At 39.9% G+C, this 21,366-nt stretch overlaps 1 protein-coding gene across 38 annotated transcripts in view; it reads right to left on the reverse strand.

Annotated features, from left to right (window-relative positions):
- Nucleotides 1-21,366, reverse strand: part of LOC138815294 (protein FAM114A2-like) — a 214,093-nt gene that overhangs the window by 109,703 nt on the left and 83,024 nt on the right. For 7 of the 38 annotated variants that reach the window (XM_070004618.1, XM_070004616.1, XM_070004597.1 and 4 more), the window contains 6 exons: nucleotides 18,178-18,373; nucleotides 8,012-8,146; nucleotides 7,599-7,642; nucleotides 7,342-7,496; nucleotides 5,491-5,612; nucleotides 3,954-3,992 (listed from right to left, as the gene is read on the reverse strand). The exons of 1 other annotated variant lie outside the window; for it this stretch is intronic. In XM_070004618.1, the coding sequence (XP_069860719.1) occupies nucleotides 7,490-7,496; nucleotides 7,599-7,642; nucleotides 8,012-8,146; nucleotides 18,178-18,297 (306 nt within the window). In that variant the 5' untranslated portion in view covers nucleotides 18,298-18,373 and the 3' untranslated portion in view covers nucleotides 3,954-3,992; nucleotides 5,491-5,612; nucleotides 7,342-7,489. Of the gene's footprint in view, nucleotides 1-3,953; nucleotides 3,993-5,490; nucleotides 5,613-7,341; nucleotides 7,497-7,598; nucleotides 7,643-8,011; nucleotides 8,147-16,539; nucleotides 16,633-18,177; nucleotides 18,374-21,366 lie in introns of all 38 variants that reach the window. 30 more of the 38 variants (XM_070004609.1, XM_070004607.1, XM_070004608.1 and 27 more) reach the window with 9 other exon arrangements.

The following is a 21,366-nucleotide window of genomic DNA, read 5'->3' on the forward strand; positions in this document are numbered from 1 at the left end:
CAATCATGTGACCTTCCACAAGGAAAGTGTTAGACTGAAGGACCAACTGCTTCTCTCTGTACCTACATTAGACACAGCACTCCGATTCACCCATTAGGATGATGATCAACTCATGTGATCGCTGCTAAGCTGAGAATATAAGAAGGGATGGGAGGCCCTATGTTCAGAGCTAAAGGTGCCCTTCATCACAGAAATTAAAGATGGCCCTGAAGGCACCTCCTCACACTCAGAGAATACACACTTATCTGATAACCTGAATGATTTTTCTCCTGTGCCCGTCTTCATTTAAACATGAAAAATGCCCTCAAAAATTAATCCATGGAAACCGTAATACCATAAAAAGCAGCTTTCCAACCCCAAGAATAACACTGCTCCCAACCTTCTCACATGCAGTCATTGAGCCAACCAGATGACATTGTTAATGGGACACTCAAATGTCTCTGCAAGTGTCCAGACAGAGGCCTGGCCTGCTCATAGACCACGTTGTTCCTGACCATACATAAAAAGTCCCAAGCTATCAGCCTGGGGCAGTCCCCTCTGGAGGCTCCAAGGTATCACAACTGGAAAATTCAGGGCAGTTGACAGCAGTCTACGTGCGTTCAGTCTGAAATGCCTACTTGAAAGACTCAGAACCATATGCTGAGTGCCTGAAAGGCTCAAACAACTGTCTCAGCAAAGATACCAAGGTGCCAGAGTGGATAACCCTTCATCCAGGACCAAGGTCAAACATCTCTAGATGAAATGCATATCCAAAAATATATCTTGGGCAGAAAAATTTTAAATGAATAACAGTCTCCAGGCTTTCTAAGATAATGACTGGTGAGAAATGATACCATGGAAGGAAAAGGGAGAAGGTCAGGTCCTCCTATATTTTACCTCATCTTGGTAAATGTCTAAGATGCCACACTTTGCCATCAACTTTTCCAAGAGCAGAGGACATGCCCACTCCCCCTGGGAGGAGTGGCGACTGGGCCTGGGACAAGTCTGTTGCATTTAATATGTAGTCTAAAGGGAGAGAGAGCCATCTCAGAGGAGACCTTCGTACAGATGTGGCTCACTGAGGACTCTCTAGATATCAGGGTCATATGCTCCCTCCTTCTCTGGGATCTGCCAGGTCTAGAGAGGAAGAAAACATTTCCTCAGTGCTGCTCTAGTCTCCTATATCAATCTTTGGGGTCACATTCAATAGTTCTATATTCCCAACTACCCGGGTGATGAAAGTAGAAGGATCATAATGTGAGGCCAATCCAGGCAATAATACAAGAACTCTTGATTCTTCTCCAGAACCAAACTCTCAGCCTTCCCAGAAATCCCTTTCCTCTCCCAAGGGTGGCTCAGGAGCTTCCATCATTGGGTTGTATCGTTACCCCCTCTCCACCAGGGCCCTCTCCAGCTGTGATGAACACCTGAAGATTGAGTTGCCTAGTTCAGAATCTCAGCAAGAGAACTCCACAGGGAGGCAGCACGTGGCAACAGAATCTTTCCCATTTTTATAGTCAAAAAGTAATTGGTACACAACAACATTAAGAGTCATTACCCTTACAAAAAGTTTTACAGGTTACTCTGGATCTGACTAAAACAATCAGGGTCAAGTATTCTCCATCTGGAACTGAGAGTGCCTTCAAGATAATGGTCTCTGAGGACAGAAATAACCAAATCTGCTTTAGCCACGCTTACAGCAGCACAGACTCATGAGGGGGGTAGAAAATCATGAGCAAACCTACCTACTAAGATAACACAGGACTTAAATCACTTCTGCCACCTTGACCTAGGCTCTCGCCTCTACTTTTTCCTGGATGCAGACACATCTTCTCCATCATTATCTACTTTCCATTCAAGTACCCCCTGTACTTCAGGAAAAAGGAAGTCATCTTTCCACCACCAACACCCCCCCCAGGCTGAGGAAGACCTCTCCCAGTCAGAAAATGAAAGCTAAGTTCCAGAACACTTGCTCATAGACATCTTTTGGATATCACACCACCTATTTCCACAGGCCTGCTAGAAGATTGTTAAAGTCAGAAGTGCTCACCACCTGTTCACCAATGATCACCCAAAGACGACCTCTTCTCCAAGAATAACTCAGTGTCATCTCTGCCAAGTGAAAACTGGAGTCATTCCACAGAAAAGCACAAAGCAGGGCAGACCTATGGCCATGCACTTTCAGCTCAATGAATAGTGGGCACTGCAGCCATCACCTGAGAGTACCACCCTAGCTCAATACGCAAGGAAGGACCCGGCACAAATGGCCCCATTAGAGGAAAACAGCCCAGCTGCCAGACTCAAGAAAAGAACTGGGCCCTAACTCCAAGCACGTCACAGAAAATTCAAAACTGGATTCCCACGCTCCTACTGGGCAGACCCAGCATCCCCACAATCTACCCCACAGCTGGTCCACGCTGGCCTACCTAGCCCAGGTCAGTGGGAATCCCAGTGGTATTACGGACACACTGACAGTTCAAAGAAGTAAACAGAGAGCCATCTTTAAAAGCACTAATATTTGGAAAATTTTCATCTGGCAGCTCTCAAACATGCTAGTCTCAGGACCTCTTAATACTCTTAAATTTTGAGAGCTCCCAAAGAGCTAATTAAAAAGGTAAGGTGGCTCAGTGGTAGAGTGCTTGCCTTGCATACATGAGGTCCTGGGTTCGATTCCTCGGCACCACATAAGTAGAAAAAGCCAGAGGTGGCACTGTGGCTCAAGTGATAGAGCGCTAGCCTTGAGCTGAAGAGCTGAGGGACAGTGCCCAGACCCAGAGTTTAGGCCCCACAACTGACAAAAAAAAATGTTAGTAGAGCCAGGAACTGGTGGCTCTCACCAGTAATCCTAGCTACACACTCAGGAAACTGAGATCTATAGATTGCTATTAAAAGCTAGCTGGAGCAGGAAAGTCAATGAGATTCTTATCTCCAATAAACTACTCAGAAAACAAAACAAAACAAACAAACAAAAAAAACCAGAAGTACAACTATAACTCAAGTGGTAGACTACAGCTCAGGATCAATGCCTAAGTGCTGAATTCAAGCCCCAGGACTGGCACAAAAATAAATAAATTAAATAAAAAATAGGGGATACACATGCATTAGCATGTGCACGCACACACACACACACACGAGAGAAACAGACAGATATGTTAAAAAGTAGAACTCAGCTAATGAGCAAAGCATCAGGTATTGAGTCCTAGTTTCACAACCCAAACAAAAGAAAATTTAGAACTCAAGTGCTTATGGTAGTTTTGTAAACTTAAGAACAAAAACACTGGGGATGGGAAGGTGGCTCAGTGGTAGAGTATCTTGTATGCATGAGGCCTTGAGTTCAATTACTGAGCACCACATAAGCAGAAAAAGTTGTAAGTGGTGCTGTGGCTCAAGTGGTAGGATACTAGCACTGAGCTAAAGAGCTGAGGGTCAGCACCCAAGCCCACAGTTTACTCCACACAACTCACCAAAAAGAAAAAAGAAAGAAAGAAAAGAAACACTACTTATTAATATACACTTATTGAAAAAAAAACTGTATTTTCCAAAAAAGGTAAAATTTCAGCAGAATAGTCCCACTGTTTTACATCTTTAATAAATCTCTTCATCCTTTAGCCTAATGAAAGACACCTGTATTCTCTCATCTGCTTTTATACTGTCTGTTGGGTTATGTTGTTTCAAGTATATGCAGAAAATCTACCTTACAAAGTCACTTAGTTAGAAAAGGAAGAAGTATTTTAGTTGCCTTCTCAGATTATCAATAAAGCTAATGCTGGCATACTCCTTAATATTACACTAAAACTCAACTAGTGGTCATCTCTTAAAATTTAGTTGTAATGAGATAGATAGCAATGAGCCTGAAGCTATACCATAAGATTTTCTGCTTGGATGTATTAAATTAAAATCAGTTAGTCTTTTCTTTTCTTTTGCCTGTACATGATTTGCTAACATCACACATTAAATAATGGGAAAATACTCACACTGAGTCACACAAATCTTCCAAATGCTGACCAACTGTCCTGAAATCAATGAATATAGCTGGTATTATCAACACAGATTTCATCAGCATAGTCTGTAAACAGCACTGGGAAGCTACAAAGCTCAACAGAGCAATAAATACATTCTACAAAATTGAAACTTAGTTTGAATGTGTATCACGACTCATACATCGTTGCTTTTCTCGTCGTAAAGGCTCATTTCATTCACTTTTAAGAAATGTTCACCAAATAAAATTCTAGTCTCTATGACCACTTGTATACTTCAGAGTGAAAATGTCATTCCATGGCAAAGTAAATAGTTCATTTAAACACTACAAATGGGCTAGGCACTGGTGGCTCATGCTTGTAATCCTAGCTACTCAGGAAATTAAGATCTAAGGATCATGGTTCAAAGCCAGCCCAGGCAGAAAAGTCTGTGAGATTCTTATCTCCAATGAACTACTCAGAAGAAGCCAGAAGTGGTGCAGTGGTTCAAGTGGTAGAGCACTACCCATGAGCAAAAAAGCTTAGGGCAACATCCAAGCCCTGAGTTCAAGTCCTAGGACCAGCTTAAAAAAAAAAGACAAAACTGAATTCATTGGATTCCACTTTCTTAAAATAGCCAATTAGCAGATAATATGTCTTAGAAATATATCTAATTAAATGTTAAAATAAAACAACCCTTAAGATTCATTTGTCCAGAAATTACATTTTATACTAACTGCCACATTACCTAATTACTATAAAAAATGAGCAGCTTCAACATTCATATTTTCTAAGAGATACAGGCTTTAAATTGTGGAGGCAGGGAGGGGTAAGATTGTCACTCATGTTTTAGGTACTACCACCTTTTCTGCCTCAATTCAAGATGGGATTAAGGATCCCACAAGTCACGAGGCACAGATGAAGTATCCAGAGATATAAAGAAACATTAGCCAAACTGAGGACAAACTCTGAAAAGAGCAATCTTTAACTGTAATCACTGGCAGGGGTGTATGAACAATATCAGTATGAGGGATGCTAAGAGGAGTCTGACAGGGAAAAAAAAAAGAAGACATAAGCAAGAGGCTGACGTGTCTGAACACCTAGATGGGGGAAAGTTGCAAAAAGAATTCTACATGAAAATTCTCACTGCAAAAAAGAGAGAGATGCAGGGTGCCAGTGGCTATCCTCGTCAGACTGCTACTCAGGCAACTGAGATCTCGGGATCACAGTTGGAAGCCAGCCTAGAAAGAAAACTCCATGAGACTCCTATCTCTAATCACAAAAAATACACTGGAAGTAGAGGTGTGGCTCAAGTCCTTAAAGGTCTAACTTTAAGCAAAGAAGGTCAGGGACAGCAAGCAGACCTTGAGTTCAAGCCCCAGGACCAGCACAGGCGTTGTGCGTGCACACACACAAACACACAAATTACTCTAGTAATAATAAATAATCTAGTAATAATATTAATAATAATAATAAATACCCTAGTAATAATAAATACTCTAGTAATAATAAATACATTGCATCTTCCCACTCTGATTCTGAATTTTCATATTACCTTTCTTCTCTTCTTCCTCTTCCTCATAAAATTCTGCTAGGGAAAATGCTTCTGAGTTGTTCTAATTCAAATATTAGAGCCTCTAATTCTTCTCCACTCAGAGAATTAAGGAAAGATTTCACCTGAATGAAAATAATAAAATATTGTGTAAATATTAATGAAAAAAATCTCATAAGGAGAAAAGACTGAAGAGCTCATGCCAGCACAGGTGTGTGTGTGTGTGTGTGTGTGTGTGTGTGTGTGTGTGTGTGTGTGTGTGTGTGTGTGTGTGTGTGTGTGTGTGTGTGTGTGTGTGTGTGTGTGTGTGTGTGTGTGTGTGTGTGTGTGTGTGTGTGTGTGTGTGTGTGTGTGTGTGTGTGTGTGTGTGTGTGTGTGTGTGTGTGTGTGTGTGTGTGTGTGTGTGTGTGTGTGTGTGTGTGTGTGTGTGTGTCTTGGTCCTAGGGCTTGAACTCAAGGCCTGGGGGCGTAGCTTTTGTGCTCAAGTCTAGCACTCCATTATTTGAACCACAGCACAACTTCCAGCTTTTTGGTGGTTAATTGGAGATAAAAGTCTCAAAGACACTCTTATCTGAGCTGGCTTCCCACCATAATCATCAGATTTCATTCTCCTAAATAGCTAGGATTGCAGTACCCAGTTCTTTTTTTTTTTTTTTTGCAGATCCTGGAGCTTGACCCAGGAGCTATCCCTGAGGCTCTTTGTTCTGAAGGATAGCGATATACACTTGGAGCTACAGCACTACTTCCAGCTTTCTGAGTTGTTTATCAAAAATAACCTGTCTGGTCTGGCTTTCAATTAACCTCAGATCTCAGCCTCCTGAGCTAGGATTAGAGCCAGAACTAATTTTTTTAATAACCATAACACTAAAGGGTAGATATTATAGGAAAATAGACAGAATTTGTATTTCCAAAATTAATATAGGCCAAAAGATAAATGAAAATTATCAGTGCTTAAGCATGACTTCGAAGCCCAGGCAGGAAAAGCCATGAAACTCTTATCTCCAATAAACCACCAGAATAAATACTGAAAGTGTTGCTGTGGCTCAAGCGGTAAGTGCCTGCCTTGGGCTGAAGAGCTGAGGCACAGCACCCAGGGCCAGAGTATAAGCCCCAAGACCAACGAAGAAGAAGAAGAAGAAGAAGAAGAAGAAGAAGAGGGAGAAGAAGGAGAAGAAGGAGAAGAAGGAGAAGAAGGAGAAGAAGGAGAAGGAGAAGAAGAAGAAGAAAAAGAAGAAGAAGAAGGAGAAGGAGAAGGAGAAGAAGGAGAAGAGGAAGAAGAAGGAGAAGGAGGAGAAGGAGGAGAAGGAGAAGGAGGAGGAGGAGGAGGAGGAGGAGGAGGAGGAGGAGGAGGAGGAGGAGGAGGAGGAAGACAAGAAAGATTGGCTTAGATTATCAGAGGAGATGAACTAACAGGAAATTATATACAAATTAGCAGCTATAACAGGCTTTTTGACACCTAAAAACCCATGACACTGGAGAAAAAACAGAAAATGAAAGACTAAAGTGAAAGAAAAGGATATCTTATATTAAGACCTCTGTTCTATTTCTTTTTGCTTATGTGGTGCTGAGGAATCGAACCCAGGGCCTCAGGCATGCAAGGCAAGCGCTCTACCACTGAGCCACCTTCCCAGCCCTGTTCTTTTTCTATAATTTTAAGAGAAATAACATTTGACTTATTCACTATTTCTAACAATTAAACAGTAGGGGATATTTTTCTTCTATTATAATATTTCCAGCAACGCACATCTCCTTCAGAGACACATTTCGTTTTCCAAATATACAAAGTGAAAAGAAACCATGCAATGTTTTTTCTTTGAAGACTCTTTTCAGCTGGGAGTTTGGGATTGGAATTACCTTTATTTCACTTTCTTGGGAAAGCATCGCCAGAACTTCTAGATGTTCTTGAAGTTCATCAAAGGGTAGCTCACAATGAGTTTTCTTGTCTGTTTCCATGGCTACCTCATTGGAGGTCTTAGCTATTCTTTTTCCTTGGCCTCTTACTCTAAAACCTAAAAAGAGATGGAAGCATAGATGCAGCAAATAATAAGAGCTCAAGGGAAAGTTTTTAAGAGTGGAAAGAAGCAAAGCTAAGTTCCAGTATAAAGTACTACCCTTCATTCCTGGACAGCAAGTCAAATTCACTAAGGATCAGGAGCTGCAAAAAATAAAAAAGAAGCTAAACAAAATTTGATGTTAGACAGCAGCACCTAAGGAGCCACATGCATTTCCAAAAGTGGTTTCAACAATAACCTAATAAGTAATCTTGATAGCGCTCAGGATTTTGTACTGCACTGACAGAGGCAACTGCAGAAAGAAAAGAGCTGGCTGTTTGTCTAAGCATTAGACAAACCCATAAAAAAAATCCAGCCCATAAAAAATGCCTTAATTTTATAATGCATTGATAATTCTTTACAAGAAAACACACTAACAAAGTCCCAAGGTAACAAAGGGAAAAATTCAAATTAAAAAAAAAAAACACACAAACAACAGAAAACAGCAATCAAACCAGTAAAGGTAACAGTACCTGAGACAGTGCAGAATTCCGGTTCATCAAACCCTTAGTCATTTTAAATACAGGATCCCGTTCTGCTATTACATCCATTGTCTTCTTCCCAATGAATTCTAAGGCATCTAAACTCCCACTAATAATGTCCTTTCCCTAGATAGCAACATAAATGTCATTACTACTATACTGGGAAAATACATTTGCATATATTGTGGGGGGTTTGTAGCAGTCCAGGGACTTAAAACTCAGGGCCTAGGTGATGTCTATGAGCTTTTTTCCTCAAGGATAGTACTCTACCACTTGGGGAACAGCTCCACTTCCTACTTTGTTTGCTGGTTCATTAGAGAGAAGAGTCTTGCAGATGTTCCTGCCTGGGCTGTCTTTGAACCACAACCCCAGGTCTCAACTTCCTGAAGAGTTAGGTTTACAAGCATGAACCACCAGTGCCCAACCATTTATATGTTTCAATTCTTTAAGAGTGACTTACAATACTAAGTACTGGGAAGAATGTGGAACAGCAAGGGAAATAAATACACACCGCATGTGGAACCATAGTAGGTTCTCCTCTTTGGAAAACTGCTGGCCAGTATCTACTATGCTACATATGTGTAGTGGTTCATCAGAAGACAGCTTAATTATACAGTGCTTGCCTAGCATGCATGAATCCCTGAGAACAATTCCTCAGTACATCAGGAAATAGCACTGTGACTCAAGTGGTAGAGTGATAGCCTTGAGCAAAAGAAGCTCAGGGACAGTGCCTGGGCCCTGAGTTCAAGCCCCAGTATTGGCCAAAAAAAAGACATAAACAAAAATATTCAGAGCAGCCGTATTTGTGATAGCTACAACACGGAAACTATTTCAATGCTTAACAACTGTGGGATAAATAAAATATGACATAGTGACAAAATGGAATACCACATCCAAAATACAACATGGTCAAATAATACAAAAATGTTGTGGAAGAAGCTAGATACAAAATGTACTATAAGTATGTAAAGTATAAAAGCAAACAAAATTAATCTAAGATAAAAGTCAGGACTATAGTTATCTTCCTAGAAGGGGCATACTGTCTCTTAAAGATTCTGAACAATGCCGGGCGCTGGTGGCTCACGCCTGTAATCCTAGCTAATCAGGAGGCCGAGATCTGAGGATAGCGGTTCAAAGCCAGGCCGGGCAAGAAAGACCGTGAGATCCTATCTCCAATAAACCACCAGAAAACCGGAAGTGGCGCTGTAGATCAAGTGGTAGAGCGCTTGCCTTGAGCTGAAGAGCTGAGGGACAAAGCCCAGGCCTAGAGTTCAAGCCCCACAACCGACAAAAAAAAAAAAAAAAAAAGATTCTGAACAAGTTCACATTATGAAAATTCACTGTTTTAATTTTCAGTATGAAAATTAAGAAAAAATATAAAGCATAAAGCTAAAGTATAACCAAATATTGTAGTGTAGTGCATGCCTATAATGCCAATACTCTAGAGACTAAGGTATGAGTATTGTGAGTCTGAGGCGAGCCTAAGCTACATTCATATCCAGTCAAGGATGCTTGGGCTACAGAGTGAAAAGAATAAAAAGAGAATCCAAAGACACAGTGTATGCCTATAATCACAGCTGCTTACAAAGTAGACGCAGAATTGTAGTCCAAAGCCAGCACAAGCAAAACCTATGATCAGAACCAAAAACAAACTAGCTATTTCTGCTTTCTAGTTGCCATCGTATGATTGATTCTGCTTTGCCATGCCCTCCCTGCCATTTTGAACTGACATCACTGAGAATATAGAGCAAAATAATGACTACTCCCTGTAGATAGATAGATAGATAGATAAATAGATAGATAGATAGATAGATAGATAGATAGATAGATAGATAGATAGATAGATAGATAGACAGACAGATAGATAGACAGATAGATAGACAGGTAAATAGGTAGATAGATAGAGGCATGCAGAAGAAAGGACTAAGGATGTGGCTCAAGTGGTACTTCATATTGCCAAAAGAAAGAAAGAAAGGTTCCAATAGCCAGGCAATGGTGGTCTGCTGACTCGTGCCTGCAATCTTAGCTTCTCAGCTAACTCTGAAGACTGAGAGCTGAAGATCATATTCGAAGCCACCCAGACAGGAAAGTCCATGAGATTCTTATTTTCAAATGACTTCTCAAAAAATTTAGGAAATAGTGCTGTGGCTCAAGTGGTAGAGTGCTAGCCTTAAGTACAGAATGGGTCAGGGACAACACTCAAATCTTGAGTTCAAGCCCCAGGACTGGCAAAAGAAAAAAAAATATTGATCTGCACATAGTAAACATTTTTCTAAACAAGGGGAAACTATAGTCAGAGACAGATCAATGGTTGGCAAATGCTGTGAACAGACAGAAAGGTGTGGCTACAAACTGGCATGAAGGAACTCCCTCAGATAATGAAAATATTCTTATATCTCAGTGAGCCATACAAATACAGAAAATATTCTGTATCTGTGCATCACAATATACTGTGATTATACAGTATTAACATAACCATTATTTCTCAACACAAAGGCATATTGCAGAAAAAAAGTTTTACTGTATGAAAATTATAGCTCAACTTTGTCCTAAAAGACTATGCTGATTCTTAGTATGGGAATCAATATACATTACAAAGATGAGTATGTTTCAAGAATAATTAGTTCTGTTTACCTTTAAAAATCTTATACTAGATCAACTAGTACACCAAGTAATTTAACTATATTATATCAAACACTCTATTATGGAGAGAACTTTTGCTTTCAAGTTCTACACTTGCCTTCCTATACAGCAACTAGAAAACCAGACAAAATAGAAGAAAGAACTATTTTTAGATACTACACAAAAGACAAAAAAAAAAAAAACACTTTGGTCCAGGAGAAAAGAGAAACAAAGTCAACGCCACAGCTGGGCTTTCTGCCTAGAGAAAAGTTCCAAACCCCAACACACAGAGGAGAACCTACAGACAACAGAACACTCACAGGCAATGTAAGTCAGGGATAAAGTCTGGCATCAAGGAAGGCTGAAGCAGCTACTACTTTAAAGTCAAAAAACTTCAGAGGATGCAGCTATATAAGTAAAATGTTCCAAGAATCTACAGATGTGTTGATTTGTATGTATCTGAGTAATACACTGTTCAAACACTAGGTAACATCACACAGTTGGGAGAAGAACTAGCATAAGTAGTAAGCAACACAATCCCCATAGCTCAAGCTATGCTGAAACATCTGGTTTTTTAAACAACCAAAGTGAACAGATTTCACTGAAAACCTGAGGAATAAGAGTGAATTCAGAGGAATCAGGGCGCAGCAGTAAAGATAAACTAGTCCTTAAGATTGAAGGCTAAAAGACATACAATGGAAGAAACAAAGCTTCTTCAACCACTGGTGTTGGGAAAAGTGGGCAGCCACATGCAGAAGACTAAAAGTGGACCCCAGCCTACCACCATGCACCAACATCAACTCAAAATGGATTAAAGATCTTAACATTAAACCTGAATCTCTGAAACTACTGCAGGACAGAGTAGGAGAGACACTTGAACTTATAGGCACAAGAAGAAACTTCCTGAACAGAGTCCCAGAGTCACAAAAAATTGGGAGAGTGACTCGACAAATGGAACTACCTTAAAATAAAAAGCTTCTGCACAGCTAAAGCTATCGCAACCAAGCTAAAAAGACAACCAACTAATTTGGAAAAATATTTACCAGCAATATATCAAACAAGGGGTTAATATCCAGTATATACAGGGAACTCAAGAAACTAATCCCAGGGGAAGGGGAAAAACAAGTCGTTTAAATGAGGATACAGGAGGACCCGTCGCAACAATGAGAAGTACAAATTGTTATGTCAAAAAAGAACTTTACAACTTTGGGGGGGGCGGGGAGGATTAGGTGAGGGGGCCAGGGGGGAGGATGGGAAGGGATGGGTAGGGGAAACAAAGGAGGAGGCTACAATGCTTGATAAGAAATGTACTCATTATCTTGCCCATGTAATTGTAACCCCTCTGTACAGTATTTTCACAATAAAAAATAAATTAAAAAAAAAAGAAACTAATCCCTCCCAAACCTAACAAACCAATTACTAAATGGGCAAGGGAATTAAAGAGAGACTTCTCAGATGAAGAGATAAAAATGGCAAAGAAACACATGAGGGAATGTTCACCATCCCTGGTGGTGAAGGAAATGCAAATAAAGACAACCATGAGATACCACCTTACCCCAGTCAGAATGTCCCATATCCACAAATCAGCCAATGACAAATGCTGGAGGGGACGTGGAGAAAGAGGAACCTTATTACACTGCTGGTGGGAATGTACACTTATACAACCACTTTGGAAAGCAGTCTGGAGGGTCCTCAGAAAGCTAAAGATTGACCTCCCTTAAGACCCAGTCATACCACTTCTAGGCATCTATCCTGAACAACAGGAACCAGTATACAAGGACACATGCACCTCCAGTTTATTGCAGCACTGTTCACAATAGCTAGGATATGGAAACAAACCAGATGCCCCACCACAGATGAATGGATCCAAAAATTGTGGTATCTATACACAATGGCATATTATGTAGCCATTAGAAATGACAAAATAATGGAGCTAGAAGAAATCATGTTGAGCGAGGTAAGCCAAAAGCAAAGAGACAAATGGTGTATGGTCTCCCTGATAAGTGGATGTTAAATCCAAAATGTTAGGTGATACAACAAAATTAACAAGACTTAAGAAACAAAGAACTTCCACTCATCTGGGCAAACCACTACTAAATAACTCCATGCTGCTGATCACATGTATGGTATATATGTGTACACCAGAGGAGAACCAGGAAGATGACACAGAACTAGAGGGAATCAGGGGAAAACATACAACAGCGGGACCCATCAGCTGCACAGGACATTGACCAAAATGAACTAAGCAACTTAATGACAGCTATGTGAGGGAGGGAACAAATGGGAAAGAGGGAACAGCTGATACTATGCAAAACAAAAGAAATGTACATACCACCCAATGCGGAAGAAATAACTGTATCACAAAGCTCATAGAACTCATAAATGTTATACCGTAATAGACGATTTGTTCCAGGAAAGTTAGAGTGTGTTTGTGACTTTAACAGCATCACTATCCCACAATACTCTGAAACTGGGGAAATTATGTAATCAATCACAATAAAAAAATAAAAATTAAAAAAAAAGATTGAAGGCCACACTAGACTCCCTCTAAACAAGCCTAACAGAGAAGGAAATGTTGACACTGTCCAAAAAGAAATGTACTCACACCTGTAATCCTAGCTACTCAGGAAGCTGAGATCTGAGGATTGTGCTTCAATGCCAGTCTGTGAGACTCTTATCTCCAATAAACCATCAGAAAACTAGAAGTGGCATTGTGGCTCAAGTAGTAGAGCATTAACTAGCCTTGAGCTCTAGAGGTGAGAGGCAGCGCCCAGGCCCAGAGTTCATGTCCATGACTGATAAAAAAGAAATGAACTCTTTACCCAACTTATATAACTGTAACCAGTATCTTTTAGTAACAGTTAAAAAGTTTTTAAGTATGAATCTGAATTGGGAAAGCAGGACAGGGTCACTGGTGACTCATGCCTATGGTCCTAGCTACTCTGGGCTGAGATCTAAAGATCACAATGGAAAGCCACCAGGGCAGAAGAGTCTGTGAGACTTTCATCCCCGTTTATTTATCCCGCAAAAACCAGAGGCAGGGTTCAAGTGCCAGCTGTGGAGGAGGGAGACAAGGTAGACTGTGAAGACGGAATTCAAGCTCCAGTGCCAGAACATACACATTAAAAAAGAAAGAGGCCGGGCACTGGTAGCTGACAACCATAATCCTAGCTACTCAGCCTTGAGCAAAAAGGTCAGGAACAGCACCCAGGCCCTGACTTCAAGCTCCAGGAACATCACACACACACACACACACACACACACACACACACACACACACACACACACGCACACACACACACACACACACAGACACACAGACACACAGACACACACAGACACACACACACACACACACACACAGACACACACACACACACACACAGACACACACACACACACACACACACACACACACAGCAGAAGACAACATCCTTAAAGGAACATGACAAAATTGCAAAAAAGATACCAAGTGATTTCATTGGTATCTTTTATCTCAAACTTCTAAAAAAAACCCATCTCCGGTATACTTTCCTTCACAGTGAAATTAATGCTTAGAAATTTTAGATGGGAAAGACGTTAGGATGAAAAAGCCACCCATTCTATTCTGGTACACTTAATATTCAACTAAAATCTAAGTCCATAAAACTTCCACTGAGTAGTGGGAGTTCTCTACTCATGAGACACAAGTAAACACAACCTAAATTCTGTTCTCCATGCTAGTCTTCAAAGGTATAAAAAAAGGTGTATTCTCCCTATCTCCTTTCCTTAGATTTTCATATTCATGATCCATTAACTCTCTAACTTTTTAAGACATTAATACTAGCCACTCTTGCCAGGGTTCTCCATGATTTTTATTCCCCTTCTAAAACATGGCTCTGAATGACAAATATCCTTCAAGTCTTATGAAATCACTGCTGTTTACTATCCAAACATACTTCTAACTCCTGTTTTCCTTGCCCACTAAAAGCAATTCCTAATAAAAAATTTCTGAAAATGCCAACACTTTAATCTTCCAACATCTCAAAGCATCAGAGTTAGACATTAAACCATTCTAGCTGCTGGGAGCATGAGGAGAAATGAAACTTCCTGTCTCTGTAACTCCTGAATTTGAGCTTATCTGTTTGAGAATACCATACCTGCACTCACAGCATGATCTGACAACAATTACAAAATCATAAAGAACCCAACAAATAAAAGTGAAGATACCAGGCCCCTACATTCGCCAAAATAACATGCAATACTCTATTTGTAGAGTTCTTCAGGGAGAAAAATAAATTCATTTTTAAACACATAGTGTGTTAGTCACAGACAAAGTAGCCTCACTTATGCAAGCATCATTAAGAACAGTGCCTCATATATGGAGTAATTTGCCATGTCCCATGAAGTTATCTCTCCATTCTACTGACCCATGCACTATGGACCCGAAAGTAGGTCAATCCAATTCTCTCTTAGGTATTCACAAGTAGTGATAGTGGAACCTATTAGTATCTGATAGGTGTGTATGCCAAGACGCAATATAACTCTGAAGATGGAGAAAGACAGGTAGAATAAATCTCCTTCCAGAGAAAAATGATAGAGATGAGCACAGAGTATTAAATGAGAAACAATAAGGGCTATGAGAGATGAAGAAAACAAACTGGTCTTCAAAATTTTTCCATATGGATTAGAAGTGCAGGTTTCCTTTTGATAAATACAAACTTTCAAGACTAAACCTTGGCACAGGCCAAATTTTTCTTAAAAGAGACCCAGAAACACAACAAATCAAAGAAAGATTGGACAAATGGGATTGCATGAAATTGCAGAGCTTCTTGCATGGCAAAGGACATAGTTAGCAAGATCAATAGAAAGCCCATGGATGGGGAGAAGTACTTCACTAGCCATACAACAGACAAGGGTCTCATATCTAAAATATACCTGGAACTCAAAAAATCAAATCCTCCAAAAACAAATCCTCAAAGAAACAACTACCCAATAAATAAGTGGGTTAAAGACTTAAAGAGAAACTTCTCTGAAGAGGAAATAAGAATGGCCAATAGACACATCAAGAAATGCTCAACCACCCTAGCCATAAAAAAATGGCAAATCAAAACAACATTGAGATACCACCTCACCCCAGTTAGAATGGCTAGAATCAAGAACTCTAATAACAACAGATGCTCGAGGGGATATGTACAGAACCCTACTGCATTGTTAGTGGGAGTGTAAACTTGTTCAACCACTTTGGAAAGTAGTATAGAGGTTCCTCAAAAGACTACATAGAGCTCCCCTATTACCCAGCAATCCTATTTTTGGACATATACCCAAATGATCACAAACAAGACCATCCTAAAGCTATCAGCACAACTATGTTTACTGCAGCATTATTTACCATAGCTAAGATATGGAACCAACTCAGATGCCCCTCAGTAGATCAAGAAAATGCCAAAAAGAAAATAGAAAAAAGGCTAGAATGTACCTCAGCTCAATGGCAAAACCTTGTCTAGCTAGTGCAACAACCTGGGTTCAATGCCCAGTTATCAAAAAACAAAAGGCAGAAAAACAATCAAACAAACAAAGAACAAAAGGCAAAAAAATAGCCTTAAATGAACAAAAATACTTTTTGGTCCTGACAGATTTAAATTCACCTAGCCCTGGTTGCCAAACAAAGTGCTAAGCAATTCTTATATTCAACATATATGACAATGTAATTTTAATACGTAGAAGTCCTTGAAATTACTTCAGAGGCAGAGTAGAGGGATATCAGCAGTTCCAAGACACAGATCTCTAACTGGCAGCTGGATTCACAAGACAACACACCACACCTGTAGAATGTCCCCATGTCCTTAGTATCAAAATTGCACAAGCTAGCTACTGAATCCAAAGTATCCTAGGACTTAATGTTTCCATATATAGACCTCCAGCATGTTTGACTTCGGCTGAAATCTCACTGGGACTAGGGATCCCAAGGGAAGTCTCTGCCTTTTCCATGATATTTGAAGTATCTTGTCCTAGAGAAAAATCAAAATGTGTTGCTCTTCATTAAACAAACTAAACAAACTAAATTTCAAAAATGTAATATCAAAGTCCATGTGTCTAAAATCATGATAGCTATAAGACAGTTTATTTTTAACAATTAGGGTTATTAATCCTTGGAAATATCTCCTTAGTATAACATTTTTTATACAAAAACTCTGATACAACATCACTAAAGAACAGACACTTATAGCAATTCCTAGACTTCATTCTAATACGAAAATGCTAACAATTCTACATGCGATGTCTATCATCTATCTTATGATCACTTGTCTTCAAACAATAAATCCCTTGAACAAATGTAGAAGGAGATTTATTAACAAAGTCCCTTGTAACAATGTAAACAAACACAGACAGTCATGAAATGACTGATGATCTTACACACAGTTGCTAATGTAGCTGAGCCTGAGGAGAGCAAGGACTTGTTCCAGGTGCCCCAATATCCCCATCTGGCCTGGGATATATCTTTGGAAAGTTTCCTACTGTCCCAGTAAATGAGCGGGGGAGGGAAGACACAAGAAAGTATGAAAGGGCTGGGAAGGTGGCTCAGTGGTAGAGCGCTTGCCTTGCATGCCTGAGGCCCTGGGTTCGATTCCTCAGCACCACATAAGCAAAAAGGAAAAAACCGGAAGTGGCGCTGTGGCTCAAGTGGTAGACCGCTAGCCTTGAGCTGAAGAGCTGAGGGACAGCGCCCAGGCCCAAGAGTTCCGGCCCCACGACCGGACCCCCAAAAAAAAAAAAAAAAAAAAAAGAAATAAAGTATGAAAAATTAGAGAGCAATAGTATAATATACGTAAGTTATCTAATTATTAGCCAAAGTATGGGGAACCAAATAATATTTGCTTAATGCACTGTTTGACTGACAGACACTTGCATGTTTTCATCATGTAGGCACCATGCAGCAAAGGTAATTACTGCTGATGGCATTTATAGAACTGAAAAACTATTATTTATGGTTGTAAAAATAAGTAAAGAAGTTCAATCCTAAATTAGCATTGAGCTCGAGTCTCTTAACCCCAACTTCTTTTTCCTTGTACCAGGGCCTCACACGTTTGGTTTGCTTGCTCGTGACTGGCACTCTACCAATTGAGCCATACCTCTAGTGTAGCATTTTGCTGAAATTTGGAAATTGAATCTGCATTTCATCTGGACCTAAGCATCCTCAGGAGCTAGGATTACTGGTGTGAGCCAGGGGTACCAGGTTAACCCCAATATTTTTAAATCCCAATATTTTATAGAGATTCTAGCTGGGCACCAGAGGCTCACACCTGTTTTCCTAGCTACTCAGGAGGCTGAGTATCTGAGATCTGAAGATCACAGTTCAAAGCCAGCCCAGGCAGGAAAATTCATGAGACTCTTATCTCCAATAAACCATTAGAAAACCGGAAGTGGTGCTGTGGTTCAAGTGGTAGAGTGCTCACCTTAAGTTGAAGAGCACAGGGACAGCGCCCAAGCCCAGAGCTCAAAGCCCCATGACCCACAAAAAAATAGAGATTCTAGTCAGTGGCTGTCTGTAATACCTGAAAAGGGAGAACTTCTGCAGTCTCAGGGTTCCTGGAAGACCCAACATCTGGTCTTTTCAACTGGGCACTACAGCTTCCATTAACTTTCTTGATTGGCATGTTGGTCAACAGATTCATTACTCTTCACAGACTCAGAATTCTCCACTGACTCCCAGTTTCCATCTTCATTTATCACTGGAGTCTCAAGGATCATCTTTATCAGAAAGCCCAAGGGAAAAAAGTGATTGAGGTCAGCTTTTTTAGTATACATTATTTGTCTAAATCTTTTGACACTTTCACAGAGTCACAGGCAGGAACATTAGTAAATTAATACAGACAAGATCCCACAGATCTTCCCCCACGTTCTCCTAATAACAGCTTCCATAACTGAAGCATAATTCATTGTGGCAGAATCCACCAATCTTCAGATTTCAACAGATTTCAACTGAAACTCTTTCACTTCAAGAAGTATAGATGAAATTACATAGCATGCCACTTGTTAAGAATTTTTTACACAGCATTTAAGTCCCTCCAGACCAACTTCTATTGTATTAAGACTTTTTTTATTGTTTCTGAATAGTCCATGGTATAAATGTACTTTGGGACTATCACAGAAATAAGATGATTCAGAAACCTTATGTATAGGTGTTTATGGGAACCAAAGCGTTCTCTTGGGCTACTCAGTTTAGTTTTAAATGTTACTGTTAGGCTGGGCATGTGCCTTAGCAGTAGAAAGTTTGCCTAGCATGCATGAAGCCCTGTGTTTGATTCCTCAGTAACATATGAACAGAAACTGGCACTGTGGGTCAAGTGGTAGAGCGCTAGACTTGAGCAAAAAAGCTCAGGGATAGTGCCATGGCACTGAGCTCAATCCACAGTACTGTCTCAAAACAAGGTATTATTCTATTCTTTTCCCAAGTAAACTATCACTTCATTTTCCTAGTGGCAATGTATGAATAATCAAGTTCCCCTGAATTCTGATCAACCTTGTGTTGTCACTATTTTGATTGAACCATTCAAATAGGTATGTAGTGGTACCTCACTGAGCCTTTTAAATTGCATTCCTCTAACGGCTGGGACAAAGGCATCCTTTTATGTGCTTATTTGCTGAATATATATTCTTCAGTGAAACATTTATTTGTATCTTTTGGTCATTATCCAATCATTCTGGTTTGGTTTTTATCATTATGTACTACAGAGACTTGAGAACACTGTTTATTGGAGATTTAATTCCTCTACTATATGGCTTGCAAATATTTCACGCTAGTTTATAGTTTATCTTTTTCCTGTCTTCCTAGAGTCTTTCCCTGAGCAAGTTTTTCATTGTGAGGAGGTTCATTATCTATTTCCCCTTTTACTGACTATCCTTTAAAATCTTTAGTAATCACTTCCTACTAAAACTCTTCCAGAGATTTAATCTATCCAAAAATATTTCTGTCAGAACAGTTTTTTAGGGTTTTGTTTCCTATTTATAGTGGTGGCCCTAGGGAACAAAAGATGTCCCTAATCCTTTTGCTTTTGTTTTTTAGATAGCGTTTCCCAATTTGTCTAGGCAAGCCTCAGACTATGAATTTCTTACCTCTGCCTCTCAAGTACCTGAGATTACAGGCATACACTACCATGCTTGCTATCTCTGAAACACTAACTTTTTGTTTGGTCTGCTCTTAAACCTTAATCCTCCTATCTCCTTCTCTGGAGTGTCTAGGATTATAAGTATAAAACACTATTCTGGGCCTTTTGCTATTATTAAAAATATTCATCATAAATATACCAAAATTCTGTTAGTATTGGAACATTTGATGTGACAAAAGAGATGACGATTGACTTATATTTTACACTTACTTTTTTTTTTACAGGGCTAGTGATAGAACTTAAGACCCCACACATACCAGGGAAGAGCTCCACCATTTGGCTATATCCATTGAATTCCTACTTTAACATTTTTTTTGCCAGTCCTGGAACTGGAACTCAAGGCCTAGGCACTGTCCTGGAGCTTTGTTTGTTCAAGGCTAGCACTCTAACCCTTGAGAGACAGCCTCACTTCTAGATTTTTCTGTGTATGTGGTATTGAGGAACTGAACAACGGGCCTCATGCATGGTAGGCAAGCACTATTACTAAACCACATTCCCTGCACCTCAGATCAACTTTTAAGCAACAATTCAATTACCCAATCTAATTCCTTCCAGAAGAAGAGAAGGAGAATCAAATACCATGAGAGAATAAATGTATTTCCTCCTCTTTCCTTCACTCTTCTCTTGTGCTCTCTCTCTTTCTCTTTCACCCTCCTTCACCCATACACACAGGTATGTATAAACTATTTTGTAGAGAGATGGATTACATGTAGGAAAGAGCCAATATATGACAACAAATGTTTCAAACAGATTTTAAAAACTTATTAACAACTAAGGCAGAAAGACCAGCACACTACTATAATTAAGATACATACCAAAAATGCTAACAGAAAGGAAAACACCCATTTGAATCAGGAGACATGATTCATACACAAAGAACCAAACACAAGTCTAGAGCTTGGAGTGTCAAATCTAGCCTAGAGATGTTTTTAATTTATCTATATAGTGCCTAAACTTTTAAATGAGTTCCATGTTTAAAAACCAGTCTTCATACAAAAGTGCAAGTGTCCAATTTCCCTTGAAAACTGAAAGATCTAGCAACAAAGGCTATATAGTGACTGGTTAATAACTACTTCATGCCAAATAGCTACTGGTCCTTTTAGGCAATGCTCCTGTACCTCAAAATTGGCACTTGAATTCAATTCACTCATTTATGTTAACTTGATTAGCCCCATAGTCATCTGCAAATACCTGCCATTGAGACATACATCAGACAGTGACAGGTGAAAATGCCAGAGAGAGTGTTCAAAGGTATAAAAACAATCCATGAGAAAGCTCAAAGGTATACATGATACCAGTTGCCTGGAGCCATTAAAATACCGGGGAGAAAAAGAATCACGAGGCATGAAATCAGAAGGCAACTTTAAGATACCTTGGAGCTAAGCTGTAGGGTGTGTGTGTGTGTGTGTGTGTGTGTGTGTGTGTGTGTGTGTGTGTGTGTGTGTGTGTGTGTGTGTGTGTGTGTGTGTGTGTGTGTGTGTGTGTGTGTGTGTGTGTGTGTGTGTGTGTGTGTGTGTGTGTGTGTGTGTGTGTGTGTGTGTGTGTGTGTGTGTGTGTGTGTGTGTGTGTGTGTGT

The sequence above is a fragment of the Dipodomys merriami genome, unplaced genomic scaffold, assembly GCF_024711535.1.
Source record: "Dipodomys merriami isolate MVZ:Mamm:240054 unplaced genomic scaffold, mDipMer1.0.p SCAF_635, whole genome shotgun sequence".
In the NCBI taxonomy this organism is placed as follows: Eukaryota; Metazoa; Chordata; class Mammalia; order Rodentia; family Heteromyidae; genus Dipodomys; species Dipodomys merriami.